This window comes from Oncorhynchus mykiss, chromosome 28, assembly GCF_013265735.2.
Source record: "Oncorhynchus mykiss isolate Arlee chromosome 28, USDA_OmykA_1.1, whole genome shotgun sequence".
Taxonomy (NCBI): Eukaryota; Metazoa; Chordata; class Actinopteri; order Salmoniformes; family Salmonidae; genus Oncorhynchus; species Oncorhynchus mykiss.
The window spans coordinates 36,996,773-37,022,799 of NC_048592.1; the positions used below are offsets into that span (position 1 = coordinate 36,996,773).

The 26,027-nt window shown below is 44.9% G+C and overlaps 1 protein-coding gene across 1 annotated transcript; it reads right to left on the bottom strand.

The window, feature by feature from the left end:
* Window positions 1-3,750: 3,750 nt before the first annotated feature.
* On the bottom strand, window positions 3,751-4,375 carry LOC118944834 (keratin-associated protein 4-6-like). The gene is made up of 2 exons (XM_036966342.1): window positions 3,962-4,375; window positions 3,751-3,834 (listed from the first exon to the last, which is right to left on the bottom strand). The coding sequence occupies exons 1-2, from the start codon at window positions 4,373-4,375 to the stop codon at window positions 3,751-3,753; spliced, it is 498 nt and encodes a 165-aa protein (XP_036822237.1).
* Between the last annotated feature and the right edge of the window lie 21,652 nt (window positions 4,376-26,027).

Genomic DNA, 26,027 nt, shown 5'->3' on the forward strand with positions numbered 1-26,027 from the left:
GCTGAGACAGGGCTGGGGGCTGAGAGAGAGTTGGGGGCTGAGAGAGGGTTGGACAGGACATAGGGCTGGGGGCTGAGAGAGGGTTGGAGGCTGAGATAGGGCTGCGGACAGAGAGGGTTGGAGGCTGAGAGAGGGCTGTTGGGCTGAGAGAGGGTTGTACAGGACATAGGGATGGGGGGTGAGAGAGGGTTGGAGGCTGAGATAGGGCTGGGGACTGAAAGATGGTTGGAGGCTGAGAGAGGTTTGGAGGCTGAGATAGGGTTGAGGGCTGAGAGACGGTTGGGGGATAAAGAGAGTGTTGGAGTCTGAGAGAGGGCTGGAGGCTGAGATAGTGCTGGGGGCTGAGGGAGGGTTGGAGGCTGAGGGAGGGTTGGAGGCTGAGGGAGGATTGGAGGCTGAGGGGGGGTTGGAGGCTGAGAGCGGGTTGGAGGCTGAGAGAGGCCTGGTGGCTTAGAGAGGGTTGGACAGGACATAGGGTTGGGGGCTGAGAGAGGGTTGGGGACTGAGAGAGGGTTGGGGGCTGAGCGAGGGTTGGAGGCTGAGAGAGGGTCGGGGGCTGAGAGAGGGCTGAGGGCTGAGAGAGGGTTGGGGGCTGAGAGAGGGTTGGGGGCTGAGAGAGGGTTGGAGGCTGAGAGAGGGTTGAGGATTGAGAGAGGGTTGAGGATTGAGAGAGAGCTGAGGGCTGAGAGAGGGTTGGAGGCTGAGATAGGGTTGGGGGCTGAGAGAGGGCTGAGGGATGAGATAGGGTTTGGAGGCTGAGAGAGGTTTGGAGGCTGAGATAGGGTTGGAGGCTGAGAAAGGGTTGGAGGCTGAGAGAGGGTTGAGGGCTGAGATAGGGATGGGGACAGAGAGGGTTGGAGGCTGAGAGAGGGCTGGGATCTGAGAGAGGGTTGGACAGGACATAGGGCTGGGGGTGAGAGAGGGTTGGAGGCTGAGATAGGGCTGGGGACTGAGAGAAGGTTGGAGGCTAAGAGAGGGCTGGGGGCTGAGAGTGGGTTGGAGGCTGAGAGAGGGCTGGGGGCTTAGAGAGGGTTGGACAGAACATAGGGTTGGAGGCTGAGATAGGGCTGGGGGCTGAGAGAGGGTTGGAGGCTGAGATAGGGCTGGGGGCTGAGAGAGAGTTGGGGGCTGAGAGAGGGTTGGACAGGACATAGGGCTGGAGGCTGAGAGAGGGTTGGGGGCTGAGAGAGGGCTGAGGGCTGAGAGAGGGTTGGGGGCTGAGAGAGGGTTGGAGGCTGAGAGAGGGTTGGAGGCTGAGAGAGGGCTGGGGGCTGAGAGAGGGTTGGAGGCTGTGAGAGGGTTGGAGGCTGTGAGAGGGTTGTGGGCTGAGGGAGGGTTGGAGGCTGAGGGAGGGTTGGAGGCTCAGAGAGGGTTGGGGGCTGAGATAGGGTTGGGGGCTGAGAGAGGGTTGGAGGCTGAAAGAGGGTTGGAGGCTGAGAGAGGGTTGGAGGCTGAGAGAGGGTTGAGGACTGAGGTGCAGTCACAGCTCTTTTTTTCCCTCCTTTAGGCCCCTCTCTCACTCGTCTGTTTTCTGTCTCTCTTTCTCCCTCTTTTGTGAAGGAGTGACTGTGGGTCTCAATCAATCAAGGCCCTTGTTGTAAGGTGGCTGTTGTCAACGACACTGAAGCAGTCAAGCCTGTAGTATTTGACCCCTCCCCTCATCCCTTCTTCCCTCTCTCTATTCTTCATCTCTTCCTCCTCTCTCCTCTTAGGCCCCCATAGTTTCACTTCTTATTGGTCCGAGAGAGAGAGAGAGACACTGGGTCGCTTTTAAATCACTGCGGTTTCATCTCCTGCGGGGGATGTGTGCTCACGCTTCGGAGAGCCCACTGAATGAGGGCGAATGCCCCCGCTGTCGCCGCTCGTTCACACGGTGGTTAGAGGAGGGGAGAAGGGCCGCCGGTGTGGTCATCATGCTCGCTCAGCTTTGAACAAACCCCATCCCACCTCTTTTTACTCCTCCTTTCCTCCTCCCTTTCCTCCTCCCTTTCCTCCTCCTTTCCTCCTCCTTTCCTCCTCCTTTCCTCCTCCCTTTCCTCCTCCTTTCCTCCTCCTTTCCTCCTCCCTTTCCTCCTCCTTTCCTCCTCCTTTCCTCCTCCTTTCCTCCTCCCTTTCCTCCTCCTTTCCTCCTCCTTTCCTCCTCCCTTTCCTCCTCCTTTCCTCCTCCCTTTCCTCCTCCCTTTCCTCCTCCCTTTCCTCCTCCTTTCCTCCTCCTTTCCTCCTCCCTTTCCTCCTCCTTTCCTCCTCCTTTACTCCTCCTTTCCTCCTCCTTTCCTCCTCCACTTCAGATGTCTGCATATGGATAGCTTTGTCCAACCGAGATTAATTGATGAACCAAAAGTAAGAACGAAAGAAAAGAAGGAATGTGATCCAATATACTTCCTTTTGAGAAAAAAGGAGGGAAAAGAGGGGAGCTGTTTAGAGGGGGCACATCCTCCACCCACTAGAAGCAACATGGGATTCCATTTTACACAGTCCTTATATAAACACGCGGGTCTTGTTTGGGGGAGAACCAAAGACCAAAAGAGGGGGAAACCAAACGTGTTAGGGGGAGACAATGTGGTGAAGGCTCCTAAGTGACCTGAGCAGGGGATTGAAGGGTGTTACAGAGATGACTGTGACCCACCTAATTAAGGCATGAAAAAGGCATGAAAATCCCCATTGAAATGGAGTGAGAGGAAGAGTGTGTAGAACAGGCCATGGAGAAAAGGAAATGTGAAGGATTAGTGTGTGAAGAAGCAAAACAAACATGAGTTCTATCCACCTCATTTTCGAATGCTTTTAAAAAAATGAAAGCCATGGATACAACTATGGATACAACTTTCTCCACGGTCGAGTATTTTCATAATTCATATGAGTGCCACTAGAGATTCCTGCATTAGCATGTTTCTCTGGGGCTGCTAATATGCCTGGACCTTGTAGGCTAAACTTCAGAGAAAAAAAACCATAACTGATCCAAATGGTTGTCCAATCAGGCAGGCTGGATGCAGTTATTTCGAAAAGAATGTGCATTCAAATAGCCAGGCTTTATAGCGGTTATTTCTTTAATTAACATGGGCTATTCACTGCTGTTTTAAAGCCTGGACTAGAGTTTTGTATTCACTTGAAAACAATAATAACATTATTCATTACATTGGGTTTTTGTAGCAAGGGCAGGATACATTTATTGTCCCGTAAAAACTGAAACAATAAGGTAGCTTTTCGAACTGGTACCCAGGGACTGGGGGAGAGCACACTCAGCGCAGCCTCAGGAGCGCACATAATGTCCGCTACCTCTGATTTGGTTAAGTGATCAACTTTTTTTTTTTTTCACTGTGTAAATTGACTGTATATATTTACTTCAGTATTAAACCTAATACTGAGTTTTTGAATTGTGTTCTAATATGCATACGCTTCTAACTTCTAACGTAGGCCATAGGCTACATAATTATGCGCTTGGCCTCTATTCCTCCTAAAACTTCTGGAGTCCCAGGAAAAGCTAGATAACAAAAGCTTGTTGGACACTTATTTATAATGATTTATTTAGCCTACTAATAGCGTATTGGGACGAGAGACGCTTGTTTTTGCTTGCTGAATGTAAAATAGGCTACAGCAGGGAGTTGAAAAGGAGAAGCCCTTTTTTAGTAGGCCAATCATAACACCGGGCATCATACATCCTGAAAAAAATAGACCATCTGAGTGTCCTGCTAATGTACCTTTCTGGACCTTGAGGATAGACCCAAACTGATCCAAATGGTTTCATAACCAGGCCTAGGCTGTATAGAGCACAGCCTGGAGGAACACACTCTGCGTTCCCGGGGACCACAGAGCACAGCCTGGAGGAGCACACTCTGCCTGCCCGGGGACCACAGAGCACAGCCTGGAGGAACACACTCTGCCTGCCCGGGGACTAAAGAGCACAGCCTGGAGTTACACACTCTGCCTGCCCGGCGACGACAGAGCACAGCCTGGAGGAACACACTCTGCCTGCCCGGGGACCACAGAGCACAGCCTGGAGGAACACACTCTGCCTGCCCAGGGACCACAGAGCACAGCCTGGAGGAACACACTCTGCCTGCCCGGGTGACCACAGAGCACAGCCTGGAGGAACACACTCTGCCTGCCCGGGGACCACAGAGCACAGCCTGGAGGAACACACTCTGCCTGCCCGGGGGACCACAGAGCACAGCCTGGAGGAACACACTCTGCCTGCCCGGGGAGGACAGAGCACAGCCTGGAGGAACACACTCTGCCTGCCCGGGGGACCACAGAGCACAGCCTGGAGGAACACACTCTGCCTGCCCGGGGACCACAGAGCACAGCCTGGAGGAACACACTCTGCCTGCCCGGGGGACCACAGAGCACAGCCTGGAGGAACACACTCCAGATCTGCCATTTAATAATCTGTCCATTTATTGTCCTTACACTTTGACGGGTAAATATTTCACCTATCACCCTAATATTTAGCTAATGAATTGCCTAATATCTAACTAATATTTAGCTAACGAATGGCCTAATATCTAACTAATATTTAGCTAATGAATGGCCTAATATCTAACTAATATTTAGCTTCTTACTTCAGATACACATCACTTACCCCTCCCCCCTCTCTCTTCCACCTGTTTCCGTGTGCAACAGGCTATGCAAGCCTCTCCGAAATAGTGGGATGGCGTGGAAGAAACAATGGTAGTATTCGCACCAGAGCAGTGACTGTTTCTCATCAACCTCAAGGTAGTTTGAGCTAAACAGTTTGTGTGTATGTTTTCAAAATCAAATCAAATTTAGAGAAAATTGGAATCATTGTGAATGCAACTGAATGTTTCTTGGGTCTTCGTGAGTTCGCAACTGAGACCTTGCAAGAAATCCTGTCAGGGAATATTATGCACTCACAGGCCCCTAGGTCTGTTTAGGGATGTATTTTGGAATGAACTATGGGATGGGTTTTTGGAATGGACTGTGATTGAGGAAGCAGGAGGGGTTTTTGGAATGGACTGTGATTGAAGAAGTGGGAGGGGTTTTGAAATGGACTGTGATTGAGGAAGTGGGAGGGGTTTTGGAATGGACTGTGATTGAGGAAGTGGGATGGGCTTTTGGAATGGACTGTGATTGAGGAAGGGGGATGGGTTTTGAAATGGACTGTGATTGAGGAAGTGGGAGGGGTTTTGAAATGGACTGTGATTGAGGAAGTGGGATGGGTTTTGGAATGGACTGTGATTGAGGAAGTGGGATGGGTTTTGAAATGGACTGTGATTGAGGAAGTGGGATGGGTTTTGAAATGGACTGTGATTGAGGAGGTGGGATGGGTTTTGTTTGTCTGTTATTGTATTTTGTATAATGTTGTTTTTTCCACCTTTCCTGCAAGGATGAAAATGTTCTCGTTCAATACCGCGTCTAGGTGGTGGCGGTAACGCATCGTTCATGTTGGATGCCAACCCACCGTTAAACCCCATCGGAGAGAAAGAAGTTGAGGATAGAAAATGCATTGGTGTGATCATTTGTGGCCTGTTTTGATAACATTGAGTACAGTGCAGACAGAGAAATGAGTACAGTGCAGACAGAGTAATTAGTACAGTGCAGACAGAGAAATGAGTACAGTGCAGACAGAGAAATGAGTACAGTGCAGACAGAGAAATGAGTACAGTGCAGACAGAGAAATGAGTACAGTGCAGACAGAGAAATTAGTACAGTGCAGACAGAGAAATGAGTACAGTGCAGACAGATAAATTAGTACAGTGCAGACAGAGCAATGAGTACAGTGCAGACAGAGTATTGAGTACAGGTGCAGACAGAGAAATGAGTACAGTGCAGACAGAGAAATGAGTACAGTGCAGACAGAGAAATGAGTACAGTGCATACAGAGCAATGAGTACAGTGCAGACAGAGTATTGAGTACAGTGCAGACAGAGAAATTAGTACAGTGCAGACAGAGAAATGAGTACAGTGCAGACAGAGCAATGAGTACAGTGCATACAGAGCAATGAGTACAGTGCATACAGAGCAATGAGTACAGTGCAGACAGAGCAATGAGTACAGTGCAGACAGAGCAATGAGTACAGTGCAGACAGAGGAATGAGTACAGTGCAGACAGAGAAATGAGTACAGTGCAGACAGAGAAATGAGTACAGTGCAGACAGAGAAATTAGTACAGTGCAGACAGAGCAATGAGTACAGTGCAGACAGAGCAATGAGTACAGTGCAGACAGAGAAATGAGTACAGTGCAGGCAGAGAAATTAGTACAGTGCAGACAGAGCAATGAGTACAGTGCAGACAGAGACATGAGTACAGTGCAGACAGAAATGAGTACAGTGCAGACAGAGAAATGAGTACAGTATAGACAGAGAAATGAGTACAGTGCAGACAGAGAAATTAGTACAGTGCAGACAGAGAAATGAGTACAGTAAAGACAGAGCAATGAGTACAGTGCAGACAGAGAAATGAGTACAGTGCAGACAGAGAAATGAGTACAGTGCAGACAGAGAAATGAGTACAGTGCAGACAGAGAAATGAGTACAGTGCAGACAGAGAAATCAGTACAGTGCAGACAGAGCAATGAGTACAGTGCAGACAGAGAAATGAGTACAGTGCAGACAGAGAAATGAGTACAGTGCAGACAGAGAAATGAGTACAGTGCAGACAGATAAATTAGTACAGTGCAGACAGAGCAATGAGTACAGTGCAGACAGAGTATTGAGTACAGGTGCAGACAGAGAAATGAGTACAGTGCAGACAGAGAAATGAGTACAGTGCAGACAGAGAAATGAGTACAGTGCAGACAGAGCAATGAGTACAGTGCATACAGAGCAATGAGTACAGTGCAGACAGAGCAATGAGTACAGTGCAGACAGAGCAATGAGTACAGTGCAGACAGAGCAATGAGTACAGTGCAGACAGAGGAATGAGTACAGTGCAGACAGAGAAATGAGTACAGTGCAGACAGAGAAATTAGTACAGTGCAGACAGAGAAATGAGTACAGTGCAGACAGAGAAATTAGTACAGTGCAGACAGAGCAATGAGTACAGTGCAGACAGAGCAATGAGTACAGTGCAGGCAGAGAAATTAGTACAGTGCAGACAGAGCAATGAGTACAGTGCAGACAGAGACATGAGTACAGTGCAGACAGAAATGAGTACAGTGCAGACAGAGCATTGAGTACAGTGCAGACAGAGAAATGAGTACAGTGCAGACAGAGAAATGAGTACAGTGCAGACAGAGAAATTAGTACAGTGCAGACAGAGCAATGAGTACAGTACAGACAGAGCAATGAGTACAGTGCAGACAGAGAAATGAGTACAGTGCAGACAGAGAAATGAGTACAGTGCAGACAGAGAAATGAGTACAGTGCAGACAGAGAAATGAGTACAGTGCAGACAGAGAAATCAGTACAGTGCAGACAGAGCAATGAGTACAGTGCAGACAGAGAAATGAGTACAGTGCAGACAGAGAAATGAGTACAGTGCACAATAAGACCCAAAGGAATGGACAACCATTAGAACAATGGACATCACTTGGAAACCACCTGAGCAACGAGGCAATGTTATACTGTAAAATATGTCCAGGCTAAATGGTGTTTGTTGTTGAATTGTTACATTTAGATATTTAAATAAATATTATATTATTTTTTAATTAGGCCTACATGCGCATTGAAGTATTAGTTGCAGTTGTCACTTTGACAATGAACACACCCTGAAAGCACTGAATGGTCTGAACCAGTATCTGTGTGTTAGAGACCTCACGGGGCGGCAGGGTAGCCTAGTGGTTAGAGCGTTGGACTAGTTACCGAAAGGTTGCAAGTTCAATTTCCTGAGCTGACAAGGTACAAATCTGTCGTTCTGCCCCTGAACAAGGCAGTTAACCCGTTGTCCCTAGGGCCGCCATTGAAAATAAGAATTTGTTCTTAACTGACTTGCCTAGTTAAACAAAGGATAAATAAATAAAATGAACGGTCTGAACGAGTATCTGTGAATTAGAGACCTCATTAACCGTCATGGTCAAAACATATTGATACAGTAGTAGCTAAGTCTGTCTATAACAAAGTGATTCTCTGCCTTCTTGACAAGGCAGGTCCTACAGGCCCTAGTTTTGTCGCACCTTGACTACTGTTCAGTTCTGTGGTCAGGTCCCACAAAAAAAAGGAAAATTGCAATTGTCTCAGAACAGGGCAGCACGTCTGACCCTTGGATGTACACAGAGAGCTAATGGTAATAATATGCATGTCACTCACTCCTGGCTCAAAGTGGAGGAGAGATTGACTTCATCACTACGTGTATTTATGAGGGGTATTGACATGTTGAATGCACCGAGCTGTCTGTCAAATACATACCCCACAAGACATGCCTCAAGAGGTCTCTTCAGACCTCAAGTCAGTCCCCAAGTCCAGAACAGACTACGGGAAACACACAGTACTACATAGAGCCATGACTACATGGAACTCTATTCCACAGTACTACATAGAGCCATGACTACATGGAACTCTAAACTCTAGTAACTGATGCAAGCAGTACAATTATACATTTTAAAAACAGATTAAAAACACCTTGTGGAACTGCGGGGACTCTGAAGCAACACAAACACAGGCATAGATACATGCATACACATACACGATAACATACGTACTATACACACACAAACACACATGGATTTAGTACTGTAGATATGTGGCAGTGGTGAAGTAGAGGCCTGCGGGCACACAGTGTGTTGTGAAATCTGTGAATGTCTTGTAATGTTTTTTGAATTGTATAAACTGCTTTAATTTTGCCGGACCCCAGGAAGAGTAGCTCACAAACGGTCTTGTTTTACGCCTTATTTATAGGCAGCTAGGATGCCTTGCTCAGTTGATTGACAAGTGTAGTAGGACTGTAGAACGATAAACAATGAACTTCCCTCTGGTGTGGATTGCTCACCAACGTTTTTATAGTTATGTAGCCTATGGGTTTATCATTATAGTTATAGTTATGGGCTTGGTGGATTATCACGTTATTAACACAACAGAACTAGCCTACTATGAAGTAGGTCAAGCTAACGTTAGTGAACTTGAATTAAATAAATATAAAATTACACTTATATTTGTTTACTTGAATCTTCTACTCTATAAATGGATTCTTTCTAATAATGTCCTCTGGCAAGTTTGTCACTGGCTGCAGTAGGGAAGTAAGCTGAAGTTGAATCCATCGCCTCCGGTGTTTGGCTGTGCCGATAGCAACGTTCAACTATGAGGTGAATATAAGCAAGGGCCTGACCTATGTCTATAGTCTTTCTACACACATGGAAAGTGGATACATCCCTATCTGAAACAATATAAACATTTTTATTTAACCTTTTATTTAACCTTTTATTTAACTAGGCAAGTCAGTTAAAGAACAAATTCTTATTTACAATGACGACCTAGAAAAAGGCAAAAGGCCTCCTGCGGGGACGAGGGCCTGGGATTAAACATTTAAATAAATTAAATAAAAATATAGGACAAAACACACATCACGTCAAGAGAGACAACGCAACACTACGTTAAGAGATACGTAAGACAACAACACAGCATGGTAGCAACACAACATGATCACACAGCATGGTAGCAACACAACATGACCACACAGCATGGTAGCAACACAACATGACAACAATATGGTAGCAACACAACATGACAACGACATGGCAGCAACACAACATGACAACGACATGGTAGCAACACAACATGACAATGACATGGTAGCAACACAACATGACAACGTCATGGCAGCAACACAACATGACAACGACATGGCAGCAACACAACATGACAACGACATGGTAGCAACACAACATGACAACGACACATGGTAGCAACACAACATGACAATGACATGGTAGCAACACAACATGACAACAACATGGTAGCAACACAACATGACAATGACATGGTAGCAACACAACATGACAATGACATGGTAGCAACACAACATGACCACACAGCATGGTAGCAACACAACATGACAACCACATGGTAGCAACACAACATGACAACGACATGGTAGCAACACAACATGACAACGACATGGCAGCAACACAACATGACAACGACATGGTAGCAACACAACATGACAACGACATGGTAGCAACACAACATGACCACACAGCATGGTAGCAACACAACATGACAACAACATGGTAGCAACACAACATGACAACGACATGGTAGCAACACAACATGACAACGACATGGTAGCAACACAACATGACAACGACATGGTAGCAACACAACATGACAACGACATGGCAGCAACACAACATGACAATGACATGGTAGCAACACAACATGACAACGACATGGTAGCAACACAACATGACAATGACATGGTAGCAACACAACATGACAATGACATGGTAGCAACACAACATGACCACACAGTATGGTAGCAACACAACATGACAACCACATGGTAGCAACACAACATGACAACGACATGGTAGCAACACAACATGACAACGACATGGCAGCAACACAACATGACAACGACATGGTAGCAACACAACATGACAACGACATGGCAGCAACACAACATGACAACGACATGGTAGCAACACAACATGACAACGACATGGTAGCAACACAACATGACCACACAGCATGGTAGCAACACAACATGACAACGACATGGTAGCAACACAACATGACAACGACATGGTAGCAACACAACATGACAACAATATGGCAGCAACACAACATGACAACGACATGGTAGCAACACAACATGACAAAGACATGGTAGCAACACAACATGACAACGACATGGTAGCAACACAACATGACAACGACATGGTAGCAACACAACATGACAACGACATGGCAGCAACACAACATGACAATGACATGGTAGCAACACAACATGACAACGACATGGTAGCAACACAACATGACAATGACATGGTAGCAACACAACATGACAATGACATGGTAGCAACACAACATGACCACACAGCATGGTAGCAACACAACATGACAACCACATGGTAGCAACACAACATGACAACGACATGGTAGCAACACAACATGACAACGACATGGCAGCAACACAACATGACAACAACATGGTAGCAACACAACATGACAACGACATGGCAGCAACACAACATGACAACGACATGGTAGCAACACAACATGACAACGACATGGTAGCAACACAACATGACCACACAGCATGGTAGCAACACAACATGACAACGACATGGTAGCAACACAACATGACAACGACATGGTAGCAACACAACATGACAACGACATGGTAGCAACACAACATGACAACGACATGGTAGCAACACAACATGACAACGACATGGCAGCAACACAACATTGTAGCAGCACAACATGGTAGCAGCACAAAACATGGTACGAACATTATTAGTCACAGACAAGAGCAGAAACATAATTGGAGCCACATCTTCATATTTGAAAGCATTATGAAAGCTATGCTATAGCTAGCAAATGAATGTAGCTGCAGAAGTGATCTACTTATCTAACCAAGGACAATGTGAGAGAAGGTCTTATGTAGCTATTTAGGGCAGACTTTATTTTAACCAAAGTAACAAGAGGTATTCTGGTTGAATGGGAATTTCTTTCCTTTCCAATATATAAACACATACAACTGTAATTCTGTATTTCACATATGTTGATGACTTACTGTAGGCTACAGGGGGGCAAAAATTGAAATAAAAATAATTCAAAATAACTTACGTTTCGGGGTGAAGTCGAATGAAAGGTGTATTATAAAATTATAAAATTAGTCTGTGTGGCAACATTTATTCGGCATCAATTGACTGTTTATCCGACTGCAATAGCCTGCATTGACTATTACTATTAGTCTTTGGTGACAAAAAGAAAACTCACGCCATTATAGTTTGGTTGATTCAAGAAACCACCTGACAATAGAGTTGAACTTACGTTGTGTAAACTTCAGGAAAACATTACAAGCAACATTTCAGCGTGTTATGAGCATGGATTGTCGGTTTAATGAGCTTTTTTTTTGTCATTAAAGGGCATTTTATTCAACTCGTGGTAATCTAAAAAAATAAAAAAAACATCAAGAATATCCAAGGCCAGAACATATAAAGAACAGAATTGAGACACACACACACACACACACACACATACACACACACACACACACACACACACACACACACACACACACACACACACACACACACACACACACACACACCACACACACACACACACACAACAAGAGAAAAGCTTTTAGTTTTCTTGGTACAAAGAGACCGCTGCATTCCCGCCGTTCTATATGACTGTGACATAAAGCTTGGATTATTATTTGTTTTTTTTTGTTATGGATGGCAAGAAGTCATTTTATTTCCTACAAATAACATGCAACAAACCTACAAGCAAGCGGGTTCAGGGTTCAGGATTTGGTGAATGTCTAAATATGTGAACTTCCACAGACCGTGCTTGAGTGATAGATGCTAAACATTCTATAGTGTTCTGAACTGAGCACAACAGAAATATGTCGCTGGTGCTTGAACTCCACATCACCTGTCCTCAAATCCTAAATCCTAAGAGTGTAGTCTTTATCAAACATATCTTTCAAATTGCAACAAGAAAATAAACAGATATCTCCCGAGTGGCGCAGTGGTCTAAGGCACTGCATCCCGGTCCTAGCTGTGCCACTAGAGATCCTGGTTTGAGTCCAGGCTCTGTCGCAGCCGGCCGTGACTGGGAGACCCATGTGACTGGCTTCCGGGTTAAGTGGACATTGTGTCAAGAAGCAGTGCGGCTTGATTGAGTTGTTTTTCGGAGGATGCACAGCTCTCGACTCTCCTGAGTTTCTACGGGAGTTGCAGCGATGAGACAAGACTACCAATTGGATACCATGAAAAAGGGGTAAAATAAATAAACAAATGGATTCTACTATTATGCTATAGTAGGTGTATGGTTTCCTATGCATTACAAGACTGTTAGCCCACTGAGCTAAAGCCTAGCAACTCTTCAGGTCTAAGGCAAGGTTACTTACTCATCACGCAGGCATGGTTCCTTTGTTCCATAGAAGCATAAAAATAACCTTCGTTCCATAGCAACATAAAAACCACCTTTGTTCCATCGCAGCATAAGAACCACCTTCATTCCATAGCAACATAAGAACCACCTTCATTCCATAGCAACATAAGAACCACCTTTGTTCCATAGCAACATAAGAACCACCTTCGTTCCATAGCAGCATAAGAACCACCTTCATTCCATAGCAACATAAGAACCACCTTCATTCCATAGCAACATAAGAACCACCTTTGTTCCATAGCAACATAAGAACCACCTTTGTTCCATAGCAACATAAGAACCACCTTCATTCCATAGCAACATAAGAACCACCTTCATTCCATAGCAACATAAGAACCACCTTTGTTCCATAGCAGAATAAGAACCACCTTCATTCCATAGCAACATAAGAACCACCTTCGTTCCATAGCAACATAAGAACCACCTTCATTCCATAGCAACATAAGAACCACCTTTGTTCCATAGCAGCATAAGAACCACCTTCATTCCATAGCAACATAAGAACCACCTTCATTCCAGAGCAACATAAGAACCACTGTAGAAAAGGCCCATGGATTTGGTGGAATACTCCTTTAATTCATTGCCATTTACTCAGCTGGGCCAGGGGCGCTTTAATTAGGTCAGGTGGAAATGTCCGACAGATCTCAACTCCATAAAAGGAGGAAATTGCCATCGCCTGATCTTGCTGCTTTCTCTTCCTTAACTCCATCTGATCCAGAAGTTCTGTGCGTCCATGAATCCACGTAAGTCGACCGACTCTTACCTTTCATCTGAATTATCTGTGGCGATCGGGAGAGTGGGCCATTCAGTTATTGTTTATAGCACGCTTCAAACATATTGTGTAATGTGAATTGTCAATGATCACGGCCCTACGGATCCTCATAGGCCAATTATGCAATCGATATGGTTCATGTGTATTGAAATGAATTATATGTACACATGAAGACCATTGAAAGAGTGAAATGAGAAACGTCATTGTTTGCTAACTGATTGACTTTGATCATGGGGATTATAGATTGTATCACCATTCACTGTTTGTATTCTTTCATGATTTATGATAAATAGTTACGAGCCTAAATGACTCGCGGATGATTACTATTGACTTAATGAACTGAACTGTTGAACTCCTTAACTTATGTTAATAATGAATGATATGATTTGATCTTTGATAATGAATCTGATTGGATACATGTTATTTGTTTCCTTTGTGATGCAACACAGACTACTCAGTAAATATACCACTTTATGGTTAAAGGAATTCCTGCCTCAGTCTCATCCATTCCTCTGTCACTTGACACCTGTTCACCTTCACTGTCAGTCATCCTACCTGTCCAGCTACCCACACAGATTCCACTAATCTTTCAACCACCTTCGTTCCAGAGCAACATAAGAACCACCTTCGTTCCAGAGCAACATAAGAACCACCTTCGTTCCAGAGCAACATAAGAACCACCTTCGTTCCAGAGCAACATAAGAACCACCTTCGTTCCAGAGCAACATAAGAACCACCTTCATTCCATAGCAACATAAGAACCACCTTCGTTCCATAGATACGGTAAAGGAGTCAATGGAACACAGACGTTCCACTGACCAGATTGGCGCACGTTCAACAAATCTGTTATTCGTCAAATCTGTCATGATTTATGTGTTGTAACAGTCCCACAATGTGGTTACTTAAATCCGATCCGGATATATTTAACTGTTTTTGCTACTTAACATGTAGAAGTTGTCCCTTTTCAGGTTTAGAAGTGACTGCTATATGCTAACTCCCATTGGATGGGATTCTACTACTATTGAACACAGTCATTGTAAATCCACAAGCTATGACATTTTACAACACACATTATATTAACTTGGAAAGTCCTGCAATTAGTATAGGTCACACACGGGGATCTCCTACAAACGAGACTGCAAGATAGACCATCTAGACGTACACTGAGTATACCAAATATCAAGAACCCCTACTGAGTTGCCCCCCCTCAAAACAGCCTCAATGCGTCAGGAAATGGACTATACAAGGTGTTGAAAGCATTCCACAGGAATGCTGGCCCATGTTGACGCCAATGCTTCCCACAGTTCGGTCAAGCTGGTTGGATGTCCTTTGGGTGGTGGACCATTCTTGATACACACGGGAAACTGTTGAGTGTGGAAAAACCCAGCAGCGTTGCAGTTTGACACAAACCTGGGCACCTGGTACTGACTACCATATCCCGTTCAAAGGCACCTACATGTGTTGTCTTGCCCCTTCACCCTCTGAATGGCACATACACAATCTGTCCCAATTGTTTCAAGGCTTAAAAATCCTCCTACTTTAAACTGTCCCCCCCCCCCCCTTCATCTACACCGATTGAAGTGGATTTAACAAGTGACATCAATAAGTGAACATAGATTTTTACCTGGATTCATGTGGTCAGTCTATGTCATGGAAAGAGTAGGTGTTTTTTATGTTTTTCATACTCAGTGTATATACTGTAAGAGAGAGGCCCGGTGTACTGTCACTTCAAGTTCCCCACTACCCAAGAACACATGCATCCCAAATGTCCCCCACATAGCCCTATGGGGCCTTGTCAACAGTAGTGCCCTTCAGTAAGAGGGTGCCATTTGGTATCCAGCCCTTGTTTCCTGCGGTGTTGAGGTGTGATGGGACTGATCTTTATTTAATGATGCGTGAAAGAATAGGAAATTGAATTATGGGGGGAGGGTTTGCGAATCCACTCGGAATGGAGGAATGAATCTGAGGGCAAAGTATCTCAGGCGCTGACAGACTTACCATCAAACTGTTTAGGGCTCCTTGCCGCTCATTTTTGTTTTTGCTTTTGACAGACGCAACTTGCGTCAATCATGGCAGTTTTGCAAAACAGCTCAAGCAGGTCTGCTTGAGGCAGGATATTGAAGTATTGAAGTCTGCCGTTGCATAATGCCTTAGTGTGGTTTTACAATGTCTTTTATGGGGTCTGCGAGTTGTGATGTGAGTGGGGGGGCTTAGTGTGCTGATCAGATTAAAATCACAACAGCATGGGATCGTCTCTTTCAGTAGAGCATGGCTGGTTTTTCTAGCCTGTTTTAGTTTAGAATCCTCTGCATTGGCTCTCCAGTTAAGTGAAAGCTCTTTTTTTTTAAACCTTACCTTAACTAGAGCAAGGTGTTATGAGAAATGAACAATTTCATAAGTGGACATTTGTCATGTGAACATTTCAAATTTGTGTTTGGAAACTTGAAGTATGTAACAAAGGAAGCAAAAAAGGAAAAGGTCTGTAAATGGTTAAATTGATATAAATAATCTGTGAGTGACTAGTCAAATAAAATGTTTCCAAATACATACAGTGGCAAGAAAAAGTATGTGAACCTTTTGGAATTACCTGGATTTCTGCATAATTTGTTCATAAAATTTGATCTGATCTTTGCAACAATAGACAAACACAGTTTGCTTATTAAACTACTAACACACAAACAATTATACGTTTTCATGTCTTTATTGAACACACTGTGTAAACATTCACAGTGCAGGGTGGGGGAAAGTATCTGAACCCTTGGCAGCAATTTGACCCTCCTTTGGCAGCAATAACCTCAACCAAACGTTTTCTGTAGTTGCGGATCAGACCTGCACAACCGTCAGGAGGAATTTTGGACCATTTCCTCTTTACAAAACTGTTTCAGTTCAGCAATATTCTTGGGGTGTCTGGTGTGAACTGCTCTCGGTCATGACACAGCATCTCAATCGGGTTGAGGTCAGGACTCCAGTATTTTCTTCTGTTGGTTTATTTCTGTGTTTATGTACATGTAAATATATGGATGAGCGATGGCAGAACAGCATAGGCAAGATGCAGTAGATGGTATCGAGTACAGTATATACATATGAGATGAGTAATGTAGGGTATGTAAACATGTAAAGTGGCATTGTTTAAAGTGACTAGTGATACATTTGTTACATCCAATTTGTATTATTAAAGTGGCTGGAGATGAGTCAGTATGTTGGCAGCAGCCACTCAGTGTTAGTGGTGGTTGTTTAACAGTCTGATGGTCTTGAGATAGAAGCTGTTTTTCAGTCTCTCGGTCCCAGCTTTGATGCACCTGTACTGACCTGGCCTTCTGGATGGTAGCGGTGTGAACAGGCAGTGGCTCGGGTGGTTGTTGTCCTTGATGATCTTTATGGCCTTCCTGTGACATCGGGTGGTGTAGGTGTCCTGAAGGGCAGGTAGGTTGCCCCCGGTGATGCGTTGTGCAGACCTCACTACCGTCTGGAGAGCCTTACGGTTGTGGGCGGAGCAGTTGCCGTACCAGGCGGTGATACAGCCGAATAGGGTGTTCTCGATTGTGCACCGGTAAAGGAGTGTTTTCTTCACTGCGCTGTCTGTGGGTGGACTATTTCAGTTTGTCCGTGATGTGCACACCGAGGAACTTAACTCTCCACCCTCTCCACTACTGTCGTGTCAATGTGTGTGTGTGTGGGGGGGGGGTGCTCCCTTTGCTCTTTCCTTAAGTCTACGATAATCTCCTTTGTTTTGTTGACGTTGAGTGTGAGGTTATTTTCATGACACCACACTCCTCCCTGTAGGCCGTCTCATCGTTGTTGGTAATAAAGCCTACCACTGTAGTGTCGTCTGCAGACTTGAATATTGAGTTGGAGGTGTGCATGGCCACACAGTCATGGGTGAACAGGGAGTACAGGAGAGGGCTGAGAAGACACCCTTGTGGGGCCCCAGTGTTGAGGATCAGCGGGGTGGAGATGTTGTTTCCTACCCTCGCCACCTAGGGGTGGCACGTCAGGAAGTCCAGGACCCAGTTGCACAGGGCAGGGGTCTCAAGCTTAATGACGAGTTTGGAGGGTACTATGGTTTTAAATGCTGAGCTGTAATTGATGAACAGCATTCTTACATATGTATTCTTCTTGTCCAGATTGCGTAGTCTTTGGACCTATTGGGGTGGTAAGCAAATTGGAGTGGGTCTAGGGTGTCAGGTAAGGCGGAGGTTATGTGATCCTTGACTAGTCTCTCAAAGCACTTCATGATGACGGAAGTGAGTGCTACTGATAGTCGATAGTCAATAATTCCACCATTAGTGTTGTGTTCCTTCCAAACAACTCAACTGTAGTTTCATCTGTCCACAGAATATTTTGCCAGTAGCGCTGTGGAACATCCAGGTGCACTTTCAAACTTCAGACTTGCAGCAATGTTATTTTTTTGGACAGCAGTGGCTTCTTCCGTGGTGTCCTCCAATGAATACCATTCTTGTTTAGTGTTTAAAGGTATCGCAGACTCGTCAACAGAGTTGTTAGCGTGTTCCATAGGTTTCTGTAAGTCTTTAGCTGACACTCTAGGATTCTTCTTAACCTCATTTTGCATTCTTTGCTGTGCTCTTGCAGTCATCTTTGCAGGATGGCCAGTCCTAGGGAAAGTAGCAACGGTGCTGAACTTTCTCAGGTTATAGATAATTTGTTTGACGGTGGACTGATGAACATCAAGGCTTTTAGAGATACCTTTGTACCCCTTTCCAGCGTTATGCAAGTCAACAATTCTTAATCTGAGGTCTTCTGAGATCTCTTTTGTTCAAGGCCTGGTTCACATCAGGCAATGCTTCTTGTAAATAGCATACAAAAAATGTGAGTGGTTTTTATAGGGCAAGGCAGCTCTAACCAACATCTCCAATCTCGTCTCATTGATTGGACTCCATGTTAGCTGTCCTGACTCCAATTAGCTTTTGTCATTAGCCTAGGGGTTTACATACGTTTTCCAAACTACACTGTGAATGAAATGATGTATTCAATATAGACAAGAAAAATACAATTTCTGTGTTATTAATTTAAGCACACTATGTTTGTCTATTGACTTAGATGAAGTTCAGATCAAATTTGATGACCAATTTATGCAGAAATTATCAGAATTATCCAGGTAATACCAAAGGGTTCACATACTTTTTTTTGACCAAACCCCCCCCCCCCCCGGTCTGCCACAAGTGGTGGAGAATGTGGGCAATCTGATAACGTGGTCAGATCAGGGGTTGACGTTTACGCAGCATCAGCATGGACGAGTTGATAGCTCAGTGCGTCCGGGCACAACAGGCGGTCCAGGAATGAACCGCTTGGGTTGCTTGGGAATGCAGCCCACACACTCTTTCTTTCAAAGAAACAGCTCTATTATATGATCCCAATAGTTAAAATGACAACTTTTACAGTTTGTGCGTCCGTCATCGTGCGCATGTTGATTTAGGCCCACCCACACCAGACGCGATTAGGACACGCAGGTTGAAATATCAAAACAAACTCTGAACCAACTATATTAATTTGGGGACAGGTCGAAAAGCATTAAACAATGTATGGCAATTTAGCTAGTTAGCTTGCTGTTGCTAGCTAATTTGACCTGAGATATAAACATTGGGTTGTTATTTTGGTGCAAAAAGTGCAAATCAATCCCAGAACAACAGCAAAGGACCTTGTGAATATTCTGGAGGAAACGGGTACAAAGTATCTATATCCACAGTAAAACGAGTCCTTTATCATGAGTTCAGCTATGGGCGGGCCTGGGAGGGCGTAGGCCCACCCACTTGGGAGCCAGACCCACCTACTGGGGAGCCAGGCCAGCCAATTAGAATGAGTTTTTTTCCCCACAAAATAGCTTTATTTCAGACAGAAATACTCCTCAGTTTCATCAGCTGTCCGGGTGGCTGGTCTCAGACGATCTTGCAGATGAAGAAGCCGGATGTGGAGGTCCTGGGTTGGCGTGGTTACACGTGGTCTGCGGTTGTGAGGCCAGTTGGACGTACTGCCAAATTCTCTAAAACAATGTTGGAGGCGTCTTATGGTAGAGAAATTAACAGTATATTATCTGGCAACAGCTCTGGTGGGCATTCCTGCAGTCAGCATGCCTATTGCATGCTCCCTCAACATGAGTGGCCTTTTATTGTCCCCAGCACAAGGTGTATCTGTGTAATGATCGTGCTGTTTAATCAGCTTCTTCATATGCTACACCTGTCAGGTGGATGGATTATCTTGGCAAAGGAGAAATGCTCACTAACAGGGATGTAAAACAAATTCGTTCACAACATTTGAGCGAAATAAGATTTTATTTTTGTGCGTATTGAACATTTCTGGGATCTTTTATTTCAGCTCATGAAACATGGGACCAACACTTCACATGTTGCATTCATATTTTTGGGTAGATACGTATCGAATCGTCTTGAAAGGGAAAGATACACATCCCATAGCGTCCCTGTATGGCTGTATCTCTTAAAGTCACCTTTTTACCTCCCCCCCCCCCCCGGTGTATTCCCCTGGTGTAGAACATGGATCATCAACTACATTCAGTCGGGGAACCCTGGTGCAGAGTATGTCATTTTACTGATAGGTTCATCATGTGTAGGGTTTGCCTCATTTTTACTCCTATAGGGAAATGCTTTTCCCCCTTTCATCAAGAGCCCCCTGCCCCGTACACTAGCAGCTGAGAGAGAGAGATCTGCATGTATCAAATGTCTTGTGAAGTTTAAGATTCATTTTACCCCATGTTGCTATATGTTTTTATGACTTATTATTATGTAAAACAGAAAGGAAAACACTGCTGCTCATGCTCCCAGGTGATATTTATTAACAACGTTTCGATCCTGTAGGTCTTCATCAGGTATCCATATCCCAGGTGGGGGTGGACAGTCCTATATATAGGGGCAGTACCCAGTGACATCACTTCCTGAAACAGGTGGTCAGAAAAGGTATAACATTGTTTCACAATATTACCATTCAATGTATCAAAGTATATGATCATACACAGGGAATGAGATCAATATTTACAGTAATATACATACAATATTCAATTAGGAAGAGAAAAAAACAACACAATTTAGACAAATTGAAATTATAAAAAACGGTTTCAAGTCAAACTCCTCGTTAAGGCCAAGAGGAGACAGTGTTTCAAGCCTGTGGACCCAGAAAGATTACCTTTGAAGATGTTTCCTCTCAATGAACCCTCCCCTGTGTGACATCTTGACCATTTCTATTCCAATATATCTCAGAGAACTATAGGATGTCCAGCTTGTACAAAATGAGCAGCAACCTGATGTTTTGTCTCACCTGTCCGTATGTTGCTGCCGTGCTCACTGATCTGGATCTTAAGGCTCCTACGGGGTTTTCCCTTTGTAAGACAGACCACAAGGATATTTCAACATGTACATAACATTGGTGCACATGCAGGTAATCAGGCCCTTGATCTTATCTTTGTCCTGTGGGAGGTTGTGGGTAAATTAGTAGCATTTGTACGTGAAGCTGCATTGGCCACATTTGTAATTATCCTCCAGAACCTTGTCCAAAATTGTTTCCCTTTTCTCTGGTGGGTAATCAGACCACAATATCTCTCACGTTTGGGGGTCTTTAAAAACCAAACGTGGGGGACATTCAAAAATGGGTCACTATCAATAATGTACCAGTGCTTCCTGATACTGTCCTTAAATGCCTTCCTCAATGGTGAGTATTGGGTAATGCATGATGGGACATGTTCTGCTTTTTCTTTGACTTTTGGTTGATGGCTTTCCAACTGTGTTAAACATTCAAAACTATCATTGGGCATGTTTTACCCAATTGTCTTTGTACACCCTTTCCTTAAATCTTTGTGTTGAGGCCCGTGGTCTGTTTCTGATAAGAAGCATCAGATCTGCATATTCTTTTGACATGACTGTATTGACTTATAGGGAGACTTTTAATAAGTGGACGTGGATGAAAGCTGTCACTTCTAAGGAGGGTTTTCCTGTCCGTAGGTTTCCTGTAGAGATCTGTAGAGAGGGAGGTTTTGTCCTTAACAAACCATCACATCATGAAAACTGATTTGTGATCAGTCATAGTTAAATTGTTTAAAAGCCCAGTCAACTTAGTGTATGTAAACTCCTGACCCCCTGGAATTGTGATACAGTGATTTATAAGTTAAATAATCTGTCTGTGAACAATTGTTGGAAAAATGACTTGTGTCATGCACAAAGTAGATGTCCTAATTGACTTGACAAAACTATAGTTTGTTAACAAGAAATTTGTGTGGTGGTTGAAAAACCAGTTTTAATGCCTCCAACCTAAGTGTATGTAAACTTCTGACTTCAATTGTAGTATCCCTGTTGCACCTCCTTTGTCGCCAGGTTTTATAATGATATTGGAGTAATTTTTCAGTTCCATAAGAGATTCTTTGCTTTTCCTGTTAAAATATGTACTTTCCCTTGTCATGTCCTCAGGGAGAGAGTCAAGTTCATTGTCATTCAGGTTATCAATGGGAAAACATTTACACTGTTTCCTGTCTGCTTACTAATATCGTTCAATAGATTAACATTGGCAAATGCACGGGAAGCAACCCCATTACCCCCCCAAAAAAACCTCAGTCAATAATTATTATGACCTCTTCCCTGCGTTGTTCGGTGCATTACACAAGGATCAGATGCATTGGAACATTCGCTTGCTTACTGCACAAGATTCGTCAGAGCACTGGTGCATCATGGGATGGACATCTCAAATGAATGAAGAGTTAGACCATGTAAGTCGGACTGAACTCTTAGTCCTGATTACTCCCTCATTTAAAAGGTAAAACTGAACATGTATCTGAAAAAAATAATCGTGTTGTGTTTTTTAAATTTGTTATTAAAGTGCCCCAAAGGGACAACTCACAAATACACAAAAAAGAAAACAAAAACATCAATTGTGAAATTAATATTCTTACTGGCCTTCATTAGTATAGATACAGGCTTCTCAAAACAAACTCTTTAACATTTTTTTTTAAACAAAGCCATTGTAATATGTTTGAGAAGAATGTACAGTACACATCCACTTGTACAGTTTATCCCAGGTCTTGTACTGTTTGTCCCAGGTCTTGTACTGTTTGTCCCAGGTCTTGTACTGTGTGTCCCAGGTCTTGTACTGTGTGTCCCAGGTCTTGTACTGTGTGTCCCAGGTCTTGTACTGTTTGTCCCAGTGTAACGGATGTGAAACGGCTAGCTTAGTTAGCGTGGGCGCTAAATAGCGTTTCAATCAGTGACGTCACTTGCTCTGAGACCTTGAAGTAGTAGTTCCCCTTGCCTCGCAAGGGCCGCGGCTTTTGTGGAGCGATGGGTAACGATGCTTCGAGGGTGACTGTTGATGTGTGCAGAAGGTCCCTAGTTCGCGCCCGGGTATGGGCGAGGGGACGGTTTAAATTTATACTGTTACATTGGTGCCGTGACCCGGATTACTGGTTGCTGCGGAAAAAGGAGGAAGGTCAAAAGGGGGGTGAGTGTAACAGATGTGAAACGGCTAGCTTAGTTAGCGTGGGCGCTAAATAGCGTTTCAATCAGTGACGTCACTTGCTCTGAGACCTTGAAGTAGTAGTTCCCCTTGCTCTGCAGGGGCCGCGGCTTTTGTGGAGCGATGGGTAACGACGCTTCGTAGGCGTCAGTTGTTGATGTGTGCAGAAGGTCCCTAGTTCGCGCCCGGGTATGGGCGAGGGGACGGTCTAAATTTGTACTGTTACATTGATGCTGTTGACCCGGATTACTGGTTGCTGCGGAAAAAAGGAGGAAGGTCAAAAGGGGGGTGAGTGTAACGGATGTGAAACGGCTAGCTTAGTTAGCGTGGGCGCTAAATAGCGTTTCAATCAGTGACGTCACTTGCTCTGAGACCTTGAAGTAGTAGTTCCCCTTGCTCTGCAAGGGCCGCGGCTTTTGTGGAGCGACGGGTAACGACGCTTCGTAGGTGTCAGTTGTTGATGTGTGCAGAAGGTCCCTGGTTCGCGCCCGGGTATGGGCGAGGGGACGGTTTAAATTCATACTGTTACACCAGGTCTTGTACTGTTTGTCCCAGGTCTTGTACTGTGTGTCCCAGGTCTTGTACTGTGTGTCCCAGGTCTTGTACTGTGTGTCCCAGGTCTTGTACTGTGTGTCCCAGGTCTTGTACTGTTTGTCCCAGGTCTTGTACTGTGTGTCCCAGGTCTTGTACTGCGTGTCCCAGGTCTTGTACTGCGTGTCCCAGGTCTTGTACTGCGTGTCCCAGGTCTTGTACTGCGTGTCCCAGGTCTTGTACTGCGTGTCCCAGGTCTTGTACTGCGTGTCCCAGGTCTTGTACTGCGTGTCCCAGGTCTTGGAGACAATGCTCAGGGAGCTCTGAGGAGCACTACCTGAGAACCTCCAGAAAACCTCCCCACCAGAAAAAGTATCTGGTTTATAATGGCAGTTAATTATAGAGACAAGCAAATGATTTTCCGCCAGTCAACTAAAGGACGGTTTCATTTATGCTCCCTGTCAGCAAAAGAAAAGGAAATAAACAACTTGAGAGGAAAATTGTTTGTTTGGGAATAGTCATTTTCCAGCTATCAGCACTCAGGGGAGAATAAAGCCTCAATGTTTGTACAGTATTTCTCTGTAATGGGTATGTTGCTTTGTCTCATCTATAGAAATAGTGTATTATACAGTGAACAGGGCCTGAAGCTACACACTATACACCTTGGTGGGTGACCACAATGGCGTGTTAGTTGGAAGTATGATTGATGACAAAAATACAATCTTACATAATGTCATGATCCTCATTGGTAATTTCAACAAATGCAATGCGCCCTTTGGTTTTGAGAGAACTTGTTAATAGCAGCTTCTCACCTATTCATTATTTATGCCATAGTTTCGTTGCCATGGGAGAGTGACTGTCTGCATGAAATGGACTGAAGTAGGTGAAAATGTCCATTGTCCATCACCAGACAAAGAATATTAATACTCTCTCTCTAACACACCCACCCACGCACAGCTGATACCATCATGCTAATGCTAATGTCGCTGGAGAGGTTTGAACCACAGCTGATTCCATCATGCTAATGCTAATGTCGCTGGAGAGGCTTGAACCTCAGCTGATTCCATAATGATAATGCTAATGTCACTGGAGAGGTTTGAATCACAGCTGATTCCATCGTGATAATTCTGATGTCGCTGGAGAGGCTTGAACCTCAGCCGATTCCATCGTGCTAATGCTAACGTTGCTGGAGAGGCCTGAACCTCAGAGGCAAATAAAACCTAAATTAATGAGGAGTGCTATTGTGACCTTCTGGATCAAAGAGACCTCCTCTCAATACACCGCGATTGTATATTACAACAACTCTCTCTCGCTCTCTCCCCATGTCTCTTTCCTCTTTCTCTCCTCGATCGCTCACTCTCTTTCTCCCCCTCTCACCTCTTTCTCTCGCTCCTCTCTCTCTCTCCTCTCTCTCCTTTCTCTCTCCTCTTCCCCCCTTTCTCTCTCTCTCTCACTCTTACCCACTGCACAGAGAGAGTCACTTCCTACAATCCTCCCCCATTTGACCCCTGACTCTTAAGACACTTCATTATCTACAGTGTGCACTGTGTACTTGCACATTTATAGATGTGGTGAGATATTTGTTTCCAGAGTTGGCAGTATACAAGCTGGGGAGTGGAGGCACTGTAGAGGCTGGGGAGTGGAGGCACTGTAGAGGCTGGGGAGTGGAGGCACTGTAGAGGCTGGGGAGTGGAGGCACTGTAGAGGCTGGGGAGTGGAGGCACTGTAGAGGCTGGGGAGTGGAGGCACTGTAGAGGCTGGAGAGTGGAGGCACTGTAGAGGCTGGGGAGTTGAGGCGCTGGAGAGCCTGGGGAGTGGAGGCACTGTAGAGACTGGAGAGTGGATACACTAGAGGCTGGGGAGTGGAGACACTGTAGAGGCTGGGGAGTTGAGACACTGTAGAGCCTGGGGAGTGGAGGAACTGTAGAGGTTGGGAGTGGAGGCACTGTAGAGGCTGGGGAGTTGAGGCCCTGGAGAGACTGGGGATTTGAGACACTGTAGAGGCTGGGGAGTGGAGATACCATGGAGGCCGGGAAGGAGAGACACTGTAGAGACTGGGGAGTGGAGATACTGGGGAGTGGAGATACCATGGAGGCTGGGAAGGAGAGGCTGTAGAAGCTGGGGAGTGGAGATACTGTAGAGACTGGGAAGGGGAGATACTGTAGAGACTGGGAAGGGGAGATACTGTAGAGACTGGGGAGTGGAGATACTGTAGAGACTGGGGAGTGGAGATACTGTA